Consider the following 12,202-nt stretch of genomic DNA (forward strand, 5'->3'; position numbering starts at 1 on the left):
TCTATCCCTATTGCCCCCTTGTGGATAGTGGGACACAATGACTCTAGTCATATATCTTTATGATTTACATGTCATCTGCATGGTAATTTCCCATAATGGGAAGTATCCTCGGGAAAGACTCACTTTTTCTTTTAACACCCTTCACTGCCTCTAGGTACCGAAAACAACTTGTGTATTGCGCACCCAGCCTGGGCTGTATCAGCTATGCAGACTGGTGGTGGTCCTGTTGGGAATAGATGCACCCACACGATGCATACAGTCCATTAAATTACAGCACTCAGAACATGGAACAGAAAGCTGGTGTGCTTCCAGGTTTCCCATCAAGGCCTTTTACTTTAAACTGGAAGCTCAAAGGGCAGAGTAAACTCTGGGCATAGCCGTGGGTTGGAAAGGAAAAGCTGGGCTCCCACTCCGGGTAATGGCTGAGGGGCTGTGGTGGGAATGCCAAGGAGGGCGAGAGAAGGTATTCTTTCAATCACGCCGGATGGAACTGCACTCACCATTTTAAAATTAAAAGACACCGTGCAAGAGTTTCAAAATCTACTTTTTATTATTTTAAAATCTCTGTGAAGTTCTTATTTAGAAGAATTATAAAAGTACTGTACAGTAGAACTACAAAAATATGAAACATCATTTGAATTGTTAGGTAAGACCGCCATTATTTTCAAGCTTTAAAGTCCTGTAATATCCACATTTTGATATCTTACTTTAATATCTGCTGTTGCATTACAAAACTAGAAAAATCCACTTCCCTGTAATGTAAGGCCCCAAAGAACAGAACAAAAGACAAGACGGAAAAAACCCTCTATCAATGCCCAATCATACACATAACTATTAATAATTTATCCATTTAAGACGCACAGGAACACAACCACACAGATTAAAGGTTTCCTTGTATTAAAACATTTTATCCAGAATTTCTGAAAATGCATAAGGTGGATGAAAAGATGCCGTATACCTTTTCTTTGTCCGTTTAAAAAAAGGTCACTGCACCAGACAGGATTTAATGATTTTTTAAAAAAGAAAATATTTGGCATGCTTTAGACGAGTACCATTTCAATATGGTACCATTTTGTATTAAAAATTAAATAAATATAAATATGTAAAATAAATATTTTTGTAAAAGGATAATACAGATATCACATCGGAACATGGTAGCGCCTCGCTGGGGCTTCTTAGGGCTTCCGGCACACTCAATGTGCACCACAGAATTAGGGACACTGAAAAGGAAAACTGCAACCTTCATAAGGGGAAGCAGATGCCTGAACCACTTTAAGCTTTCCAAGGAATCCCACTTGGATGGGAAAGCGCATTTACAGCCTGACAGAAAGAACCTCGGTTCTGGTCGTTAAAAATCCCAAAGGTCACTTTTAAAAAAAAGCAATTTATATCCACCTCTGTTTCTACCTACCAAGCCCTGGAACCTCTAGCTAAGGAAGTTAATCGTGTTATGAATATAATTAAGGAGCAGTTCCCTTTTTGTCTGTTGGTAAACCACCTTACCAACTATTCATATGCTTGTAAATACCCCCAGTATTTGGTATCTGAATAGATTTCTTTAAAAGTACACAGGATTACAACCAAAGTCAAACCTTATTCCAGAAATAGCATATTTCTTTGAGCATTATGGCATGAAATCCAGCTACCAACACTGGGGCTGATGTTTTTAGCTTGTGATTTCAAAACCAACTTCAAATATGTACAAAGCTATTTGGAAACTGATCTTTGGAGGGCTATACTCTTCACTTAACTGTTGCATTTGTGTTGCTGGGTCCGGTATGCTTAAACCATGGCATTCCCTTTAACAATCAATCATGTCAAAGACATTGCTTCAAGTACAAAATGTGGTAGTGCTACGCTACTGGACAGAAATGGTGCGTTGCAGCAGAAGTCTCCTTCCGGAGATCCAGGAGAGGCTTAGCAAAAGTTTGGTTCCAGTCAATCCTTTTTTTACACAACTCTGTGCAGTAAAGCTGCCTGATCATCAGTATACAAAGAGAGTGCGCTGTAAGTATTTCCAACATCACAGTGACGGCTGTGCCATTATTTTATGTTCCACTTTCCTTCTTTGGAGCGGCCTTTTGATTGCTCCCCGTTTCTGTGGGGTAAAGTTTTCTGGAAATCACCCCGTCGTTCCCCCCCCAGATTCCAACCCGGAGTTCTCTTCCTGGCTCAGAGCACAAGGCACGTTGGAGAAGTCTGAATTTCTCAAAGAGGACTCTTCGCTCTCCGAGAATCCCTCTAGTCACCAGCTAAGAACAGGTCTGTTTCTCAGACCTGTGTGTGTGTAGGCACAGAACGACGCGTCTCCATCAGTCAAACAGCATCTCTGGGAGGTATGTGTTCAGAGTCCTGCATATAATAAGGCTGAAATAGTCTTTCCTGGGAGCAGATTTGCATAGCACGGTAGGTGTGAAGAAGAAGGTGAGGGAAACGCAAAGTAAAGTAACGCACAAAGTCATCTGGGACAGTGCCCAAAGTCTCCTGCACTTCCTGGGGCAGTTCTCTATAATGGTGCTTCTGGAAGGAAAGAAATAAAATTAAAATTATGCACGTCCGAGGAATTCACATTTTTTTAAATGCAGCTCATGCAAAGGAACCCTCCTTAAACCACTACGAAGTTGTATTCTTTTCTTTCCACTGAAGCACCTACTGTAACTCACAAAATAGTTTAAATTAACAATACACAAATGAAATGGCCAGATGTGTGTCTTGAATCACATGCAAAAATAAAGGCTCTTCTGCGAAACCATGGGCAGAAGCTGGGGAGAGGGGCCAGCGCCATAAATGCTATCCGCCCCCCCCCTTCAAAACATGGCTCCAAAGCCACCCTGAGTTTCCATCTCAAAATGTACACACCTTATTTCTCATGGCTCGCAGAAGATCTCTGACTGAACCCCCTTTATAGGACCGGAATTTTCGAAGATCTGAAAAAGGAAATGAGAACCATGGCGTGGAATTTTTTTTTTTTTTTACTAACCCACAGATGCAACAAGGGTTGATTCTTCCTTCTGGGAATACAGCAGACCCATAGCAAAACTCAAAACAGTTGGGCTTGCTTTTTGAAGAGTGCCCCCCGCCACCCCCTTCTATAAAAGAGGTACGAGAGGCTTGGATATCACGCACTGAAGTTTAAATCGCTCCAACTCCATTCATACAAACAAAGGTTTTACCTGTCTGTAGAGGGACGGTGATGTGCTCCCTCCAGTCCATTTTCACCACTGCCCGCCCTCCTCTCTCCAGCTCCTTCACGATTGGGCCATCTAAGGCTTCTTTTTCTATTCGGTCGCTGACATCCTGCAAGAGACATCAAACATTGACTGCCCCTGAATTTTGGCTCCAGGTTTTTGCCGCAAGGGCTTGTCCCTCCCTTCTCCAGATCTTCTTCCGGGAGTTTCTCGACTAACGTGCTTGAACAAACATGTGCTTGCTCAGTGTGCCAGCCACCCAATGCGGTCACACACGGGATAGGCAGGTGACGGCAGGAAGCAGCACGGCAGATGGGTCTCCTATAGCTTTTGACTACTCTGCATTGCCACTGCGACTGTATTGTGGAGTAGGCCTCAGGGCAGCTCCTCCGGGTTGTCTTTATTTATTGTATACATATAGTTGTAGGCCACCTCCAGCCATAGAGAAAGGCAGGTCGGTTTTTGTGACCTATATTTTTACGCTGGGCTGGGGCTTTTTTAATGCTGGGTTTTAATTAGTATTTTTAGATGTTTTGTGTTTTTTAATAGTTCAATTTTGTTGGGCAGGTTCCTCGAGAGGCAGCATAAAAACGTTCAAAATAAAGAAATAAAACACTTCAACCAACAAAGGAAAGCCAGGTACTCCTTCAGCAAAGGCAAGACAAGCCGCTAATTAAAGAGCAAATATTTAGGTAGCTAATAATTTCTTAATTTACATACTTTGTAGTATAAACTAATTATGTGCAACTGAGTATAGAATTACAATTAGAACATACAGAACTATACAGAAGAGGAAAGAATCATGACTGACCTGGAAAAACTGGAGCTGCTTCTCTAAACCCCAGAAAAAAGGGTGCTTTAACACGCAGTTAGCTGAAGGCCGCTTCTGAGGGTCTGTACTTATCATTTGCTCTACTAAGTCACGAGCAACTATGTCCTCTGGGAAAACAAAGAAAAAGCAATCATAATGACATTTGATTTATATACCGCCCTTCAGGACAACTTAACACCCACTCATGACGGTCTACAAAGTGTGTTATTATTATCTCCATGACAATCGCCCTGTGAGATGGGTGGGGCTGAGAGAGCTCGGAGAGAGCTGTGACTGACCCAGGGTCACCCAGCTGGCTTCAAGCGGAGGAGTGGGGAACCAAACCCGGTTCTTCAGATTAGTCCTGCCACTCTTAACCACAACACCAAACTGGCTCCCAGATTGTGTAAATTTGCAAATAATCTAAATTTAAGTAAATCAGGATGCCAAAAATGTTTGATATACACATAAAAGTTGAATAAATCATTTTTTTAATGATTTCAACTTTATAATCGTGCATAGAAAAACGGTTCCCCCACTCTCAGAGGCATATCTTAAATGCCATTGGAAATATTTTCTTTTAGTTTCCCTTGGTATATAAAAGATCACTTTTCAAGCCAAGCAAAAAACTTCAGGTCTTGGGCAAAAATCCACAAAGGCTAGGACAAAATAGAAATTTATTTATTTATTTATTTATTGCATTTCTAGACCGCCCTCCCCAGACGGGTTCAGGGCGGTGTGACAACATAACATACAGTTTAAAAACAATAAAAACATTATAAATAAACATTAAAACACTATCCCATATACAATAAAAATTTCTCAATGCATCAGCTGACATTTTATTTATGTCATTTATAGTCCACCTTTCTCACTGAGGCTCAAGGCGGATTACACAGTGTGAGACCACAGTACAGTCCATTTCAAGGATACTTCCATAAGCAATGCCATAGGGTGAATAAATACAAGTTTGCAAAGACATGGGAAAACCTCTGCCTGCTTACCATGCTTCTCTGGATTTAGGAAGTCCAGATTGTAGGCACTCAACAAAATATTGGCTTGCCGCTGCAGGGATTTGCCAAATGGGTGGTTGCCTTCTGATACCACGTAATAGAAGACGCATCCCGCTGAAAAAATATCTACAGTATGTGTCTGGGAAGGGAAGCATTTGAAAACATTAGTGGGGCAAAGGGAAAAAAATTAAAAATCCAAAGTAGAACAACTATGAAAACCTTATTAAAAATTCCAGGAAATTTAGAGCAACGAAGCTCTGCTCGTTTAATCCGGTAACCCTCAAGAGAAGGAAATCACGGGAGAGTGCAGTAAGAAAAACGTGTGTTGGAACTGTTTGAAATTGTCAAGCACTATATTGAAGAGAACTGTAGTTCAAAAGACTGCATTTTGAAAGAATTACCGGACTTTTCAGATATTGATACTATTCATGTGTTTATGGTTGTATATTTACAGGAATTTTATTGTGACAAGTGACATATGTAAGAGGATTATAATGTTATGAATTGGTTGGAAGAACTATTGTAAACTATATTGAAATGTGATATTTATTAACTTGTTTGCATTGCACAATAAGAGCACAGAGCACTTTATATTAAATAGTTTACCAAGTAAAAACCCAGGATAAGTTTATGCAAGTACATTGATCGTGGAGAGAGTTTGTGATAGGGCGTTATACATATTTCAAGCCAACTTTCTCCTCTACAGTGAAACTCTAAAAACCAGGACTGGAATCAGTACAAGGCCACGGAGATGCAATTTACTTACTGGATTCTCTTTGCGGTCTTCACTCAGTATCTCTGGAGCGATCCAGCCTTCGGTGCCTGGCACTCCAGATCGACGGCTGAAACTGTGCCTGCCAGCTGCGAGCTTCTTGCACAGGCCGAAGTCTGAGATCATGGCTTTGACCTTCCCATGGGCATTAGGCATAGAAATGAGGATATTGTGGGGCTTCAGGTCTCTGTGGACTAATATAAAGACACACGAGAGCCATTAATTAGTCAACATTTTTATTGCTCGAAGAGATCTAGATTAATTCGTTAATATTGCTTGACAAACTTGTAGTTAATTAGCGTAGATGTTTACATTTTCTTTCTAAATGAGTATGTGTAGGGCGAAATGGGAGTGCAGCTATACCCCGCCCCCCCCCCCAGCACTTCATGCTGTTCACCTAAATACCCACACAGGTTTGTTATCTTCACTCCATGCAGCCAATCCCTCACCTTCCCACATATTTCCAGGTAATTGGGGCAAATTCTGGAAAGCGTACGCATTTTTTGAATAAACAATTGAATAAATCTATGATGTTAGAAGAGGTGATTTTTATACAGGGGTTTTGCTCCAGTTTAGCCTCCCAACTGCAGTGGATTATTTCCAAGCTTCTGCACAGATTTATTGCCCATCTATAGTGTTTCTACTGTTTTCCATTAAACCACCTTTGATCGGATGTCTCCTGCTGGTATACAGCTGAAGTGCAAGGCATGCTGCTCTTTAAAAGACACCACTCACTTTCTAATTTTTAACTTATTTAACAACCAACATAATAAAACAGGATAAACAGTCAACATTCGAACAATAAAAACATCTAACCAAATGGTAAGTATTGTTAGTAGAATACAAAGTCCATATACTTCTTCCGTAAGGCGGTCTCTGATGATTCGTGGTTTGAAACGTAGTCTAAATATAGAAACCACTTTTCTAAAAAGCTGGATTGGGAAGTTGGGTTGTTGTTTGTTATTAATTGGTCTGATACTTTGTCCATCGCCATTATGTCCCAGATATTGTTCTTTCACTTTGTTTGATTTCCACATTTGTGCTATCAGCAATTTAGCTGCCACCAACAGGAGTGCTACCAGTTCTTTTCTTATAGTTGGCATTGTGTTATTATTCCAGAAATTTAACAGTATCACTTCAGGTTTACGTGGAATAGTGTTACCGATTATGTCACACATAGTTTTAAAAATAAAGCTTATCTGAAATGCAGCCATCAGAGAACTAGATATTAAAATACAACCGCTTCTTACCAATATTGAGAGAGTGGAGATAAGCGAGACCGGACATTGTCTGTTGTAAAACGGTGATAGGCTGCAAACCGTGGTAACTGAAGTCCTTTTGTTCCACATACTAGAACAAACATCAACAAAGTGAATTTAAAATGTGTAATGGCATCCAGGGACTCCACATGTACTTTAAATATATTACAGCGTGTGCTTAAGGTGAAACTAAAGTACAGAATGGTACAGAATACGGAATATAAAAAGGACATTTAAGCCAAAAGGGTAGCAATATGTCCTGCCTCTATAGTAATTTTACTGTTTGTGATCCACTGTTATTTAGATCCAACCTAAATGTTAATTTTTTTCCCCTTAACAGTCCCACGGTCAGAAAAGCTCTCACTCTCCTGGCTTGCCACAAACTATGCAAAATCAAATTATTCAAAAGGGCTTTTCTACACAGATAAAGCTGTACTGTAATAAAACGGCTCAGAAAGATACTTGGGTAATGAGCCAAGGATTGTGGTCTGTACTACAGTGTATAATTCATATTGTCTGTTGTTGTAAGTAGGATCTTATCATGTAATATTTACATAATTTAATGTGTCATATTAATACTTATGTTCTGCTTTACTTCTGTTTATATTCCTGGTTGGTTCCAGATTCCTATAATCCAAATTCTATTGCACTGCTTCTTGGATGTTCCAACCTCTTGAATCTGCCTTGATTCCCAGTGAGAAAGGCCAACTATAAATAATGTAAATAAATTAAAAAAATGTCTAGTTTGGATCGTCGGCAGTGAAAATGTGGAACAGAAAACACTATCTAGGTGTAAAGATGCTCATGCATAGAGTAAAGTACCACCAAGAAATTACTTAGTCTGAAACTTTTGCCCTTTCTCCACTACACTGCCAGGAAACCCACTTTCAGAGCTGTCACACTTGTGTATGTAACCCAGAGCTTACCTCCTGTAAAGTGGCAGCGCAGAGCTCAAGGGCTATGTACTGGAACTGGCGATCCCTCTCTGTGCAGAAGTAGCGGATCACGTTTGGATGTTCGTCAGATTCTCGCAGCAGCTGCACCTCTCGATCAGCAAAGCTGAAGCATTCCGGGAGAATTCTCTTCACAGCGACTGCTCGGTTATCAAACGTCCCCCTGGAGATGTTCCAACATATAGTAGTGAAACCCCTTAACCGTTAATCATATCCCAACTCTAGGGTCTTGCTGGTGCTAGCCATTTCTCATATTGCCACGCTTAAAGCTGGCTCCAATTTACACATACAGGCATTTTAAAAAAGCTCAGGAATGCGCAAATGATAAAGAGAGAGCCCAGAGCGCGTTCACAATTTGCTGTCAGTCAGTTTTTTAACATCAGTCTGGTAACCGCTTCATATTTTAAAGAGACTTCAGTTTATTTGGATAGAGAAATATTTTGGATATGCAGATTGGGAAGCTGACGCAAGAGGTCCTGCCCATCTGTGTAACCGATGCAAAGACAGTATGACTAGAAGCACGCCTTTTCTAACGCAGAAATTAAAAGCAAGATGAGAAGTAATCCCTAGAAGAGCGGCAAACAAAACCATATCTTAAAGCACAGCAGCCTGCAGAAAGAGCGAAGAAATGGACGACCAGGTGTAAATGCAACTGCGAACCACAGTTGTGCCAATGTGTGGCAATGAAAACGGTATCCAAAGATATACATGAACGCACCATCTTTCTATCTCATGCCAAAATTATTTCTAGAAACAGTCTTATTTAAGATAACTCTAAATTTTCCATCAAAGACTTTTGTTTCTATCAAGGACAAGTTTTTGAATGATACGTCATAGTTAAAAAATTGAGCAGGGAAAACTCCCATTAAAATGTTACAAAAATCTTATCAAAATCAGAAATAAATTTGTGCATGGAAGAGTATTGTGTGGTATACTCCTGTATCTGTTAGTTTTCAATGGGTGCTATCTATTTTAACTGTTTTGTATGGGTTTCATTATTGCAAACTGCCTTGAGTATTTATTTTTAAATAGAAAAGTAGGGCAGGAATATTCTAAACAATAAATAAATATGCAGGAGCAGTCGTTACCATGGACCAGAAAACACACAGTTTAAATACCAAAGATATATTTCTGGTTAAATCTACAGCACAAAGTAAAAAAGAGGTGACAGTATAAATCTCACATTTAGATTACTATTACTCCACATGGATCCTGTGGCCCCAGAGATCAGCTTTTCTGAGTGGAAAGTAGAGGTGGTCTGCAATCCTTGCGCAAACAGATTGCTCAATCCAACTTGTGAGTATTACGTTGTTAAGGAGAAAATGCAAAGAAGGTACACACACACCCCAGCACACACAATGAAAGAGCTCACTCTCTTTTCTCTGTGTGAAAATGTTGGTCATTGTAATATTTATTTATCACGAGCACCACCAGTAAGATAATGAAGATTATTAAATATATTTTGCCTTTGAAGTTCAGAAAGAACATTGTGCCTCTTACCTATAAACAATTGTTCCCTCGGCTCCATGTCCGAGCATGTCCTTCGGGTGGAATGAGATCTTTCCAACGGTTATGACACCGATGTCTCCATCTGAGCAACAACAGAAGAAAAAAAATATTGTGCCACAAATTTTACTTTGTTGGGGTACACAATGGGCACTAAACATCCAGCACCAAATACTGAACTTTAAAAGATTTCTCTTCATTTAGACAGTCAGATCGAGGAATGCAAGTTCCATCTTGCAACAGGTGCCAAAATAACATCAGTATGTTGTGTAACTACTCCAGCAGTGGAGACTGGTCCCAGTCAATCAGTGTCTTATCTTTCACGTGACAGAAGTATGTTGGCAGAAGGATGGGAAATGCTGGCCTGTCTCTCTGAGAGCATCCAGGGACACTCTGGACGACATCAACTTTGTTCCAAGCTCCACAAGGAAGGCAGTTCCCGTCTGGCTAATGACTTACCAAAGACCAGATCAGAGTCCGGCCTAGCCAATCTTATAAGCACCCATCCCTGACTTTACTTGCTGCCGAGACCTCTCTGGTCCCACTGGCTAGACTTTGGGAAATACGCCAGTCGTCAGTCCCACTACCAGGAAAATGAGAGCATCTTCATCACCTTCTTCCTGTTCCGTTGACAGGCCGCTCCCAACGTCAGAGGCAGAAACATTGGAATAGGCAGAGTGATTTGACGCCTTCGGGGACGTGTTTGGGGTGCTGGTGGCTGAGCTTTCTGCCTTTATGCAGGAACCATCTGAGAAGTCAGCCTCCGGGGGCAAGTCGATGGGCGGGTTGAAGGACTGGTGCTGCAACAACTGGATCTTTTCCTCCAGCTGTTTCTGAAACTGTCGGTGTTGTCGTTGCTGCTGATGGTGAACGCTCTTAAGAAAGCAAGAAAGAAAATCATGAATCGAAAATGAAACTCTAAGAAGTTTTGTCTTTGTGTGCGCGTGCATGAGATGCTATGATTTTATTGCTTTTCATGCTTGTTTGTTCTGTGTCTTGGAGTATGTAGTTTTATAGTTGGTATTGGGTAGATTGACCTTCAAAGAGCAAAGACCTTCCAAGCTTAATTTGGAACTCAGTGCCAGAGTTTGAATTAGGCGAGCGCAGGTCCTGTCTCCGATCACGACTGGCCCTCTTAGCCACGAAAGAGGTCATGGTTTGAGTCCCCTACCTCTTGTTGAGGGCTCCACTTGGCCCATGCCAGGATCCACCATCTCTCTCTCTCTCTGACCATGTGCTGGGCAGAGGAGGACAGTCTGGTCGCCAGCTCTGCATTGCTATGTTTATTCTATCTGGATTCATCCATTTTTAATGCCTCCAGATAGGATCTCTCTTTAGACAGCTGGCTGCCTGCCTGCCCCTCTTGCCCCAAACACTTGAACTCTATGGCACCACATCCTTGCTGAGCTCTTTCCCCTCCCCAAACTCCACCCTCCCATGTTTCACTCTCAAATCTCCAGGAATTTCCCATCCCAGATTTGGCAACCATAATTAGGTGCCTGAGAATGTTATTTTGTCACAAGGCTGAGAGGAAACAGATGGCTGCTGAGGTTTTTGCTGGTCAAGGGGAGTTTCATCAGTGATGGGAATAATCCACGATGTGCCTCTGTCACCCTTGTGCAGTCGATACCTCTTCCTCGGAGGAGCTTCCGCTGCATTAGGGGTATTCCCCTTTCTGGACTTCAGCTCTCTCAAGCAGAGCGGGAACCAAGTGGAAGATGGAAAGCCCTGCAAGCTTTATGGTTTATTTTATTTCTTGGTAAAGGGACCAAAATTAATGCCCATGAGAATATAGATTTGGGGTCCCCCCCATTTCAGTGTAGTTAAGCTGAAGTAGGAGTTGCTACAGTTTACAGCGTGACCTGAAGATATCATCAGGTTCCCAAGCCCCTTCCTGACTGCTGCGTCTATGGTTTTCATAAACTTGGCTCCCAATGATCTTAGAATCACATGAGTGTAGGAACAGACAAGCGGGAAGTTTAACATTGAAGGGCGGGGGGGATCCAGCTGTGGTGGAGATTGCAGGATTTCATTAAGGGCTCCCTACTCCCCCCCCCCTTGCCCAGTACTTCCCAGAGCAATTCCTAGAATTTCTTTTACTCTGACAAGTTTCAGACCAGTACCGTAAGACCTCAACCACCACCACCACCTTGGAAAGCTACTGTAGATGGTGCAATCTTTTCCTGTATTTTAGTATTGTGGTGATAGTTGCCCAAAGGGCTCTACGGTAAGATAAAATTCCCAAATAAATGTCTGTTGACATCTGTCTCCTCTGCATCAGGCTAGTCAGGGTGCAAGAATAACACACACCAGCACATTACCATTGGATACGTGATGATAAAGGCGACCCAGCTAACAATTAAGAACGTGCTGAGGATGACGGTGGCCATGTCCTTCAACAGGGAGTCCACTTGAGCTTCCGGTCGAGGGGCAGGTTGGCTGAGCATCTCTTCAGCGTCCTCTGGGATGGGAGGGGGCAAGTCCTTTGGGGAACTCCCAGTAATATCAATGGCCTAAGACAGAACCAAGGACTGGATTAGTTCAAAGGTCTGAATGAAAAAACTTCCTCCATTGTAGCTGGCTAGCAGCTTGTACGGCACGTTGATTAGCAAGTATACTTGATTGAAAAATTACAATGCATTCCTAAACACTGATGTCAATAGACTTAGAAGGGAGGAACGTTGCACTGTTAGACATAAT

The 12,202-nt window shown here is 41.7% G+C and overlaps 1 protein-coding gene across 1 annotated transcript in view; it reads right to left on the reverse strand.

Moving 5' to 3' along the window:
- Positions 1 to 527: 527 nt before the first annotated feature.
- ERN1 (endoplasmic reticulum to nucleus signaling 1) overlaps positions 528 to 12,202 on the reverse strand; it is a 57,815-nt gene continuing 46,140 nt past the window's right edge. Inside the window, exons 12-22 of the mRNA XM_055003495.1 lie at positions 11,824 to 12,015; positions 10,116 to 10,377; positions 9,497 to 9,587; positions 7,970 to 8,159; positions 7,035 to 7,134; positions 5,779 to 5,978; positions 5,004 to 5,151; positions 4,000 to 4,127; positions 3,174 to 3,297; positions 2,860 to 2,927; positions 528 to 2,520 (exon numbers count right to left, since the gene is read on the reverse strand). Of these exons, the coding sequence (XP_054859470.1) occupies positions 2,317 to 2,520; positions 2,860 to 2,927; positions 3,174 to 3,297; positions 4,000 to 4,127; positions 5,004 to 5,151; positions 5,779 to 5,978; positions 7,035 to 7,134; positions 7,970 to 8,159; positions 9,497 to 9,587; positions 10,116 to 10,377; positions 11,824 to 12,015 (1,707 nt within the window). The 3' untranslated portion in view covers positions 528 to 2,316. The remainder of the gene's footprint in view (positions 2,521 to 2,859; positions 2,928 to 3,173; positions 3,298 to 3,999; positions 4,128 to 5,003; positions 5,152 to 5,778; positions 5,979 to 7,034; positions 7,135 to 7,969; positions 8,160 to 9,496; positions 9,588 to 10,115; positions 10,378 to 11,823; positions 12,016 to 12,202) is intronic.

The sequence above is a fragment of the Eublepharis macularius genome, chromosome 19 (genome assembly GCF_028583425.1).
Source record: "Eublepharis macularius isolate TG4126 chromosome 19, MPM_Emac_v1.0, whole genome shotgun sequence".
Taxonomy (NCBI): domain Eukaryota; kingdom Metazoa; phylum Chordata; class Lepidosauria; order Squamata; family Eublepharidae; genus Eublepharis; species Eublepharis macularius.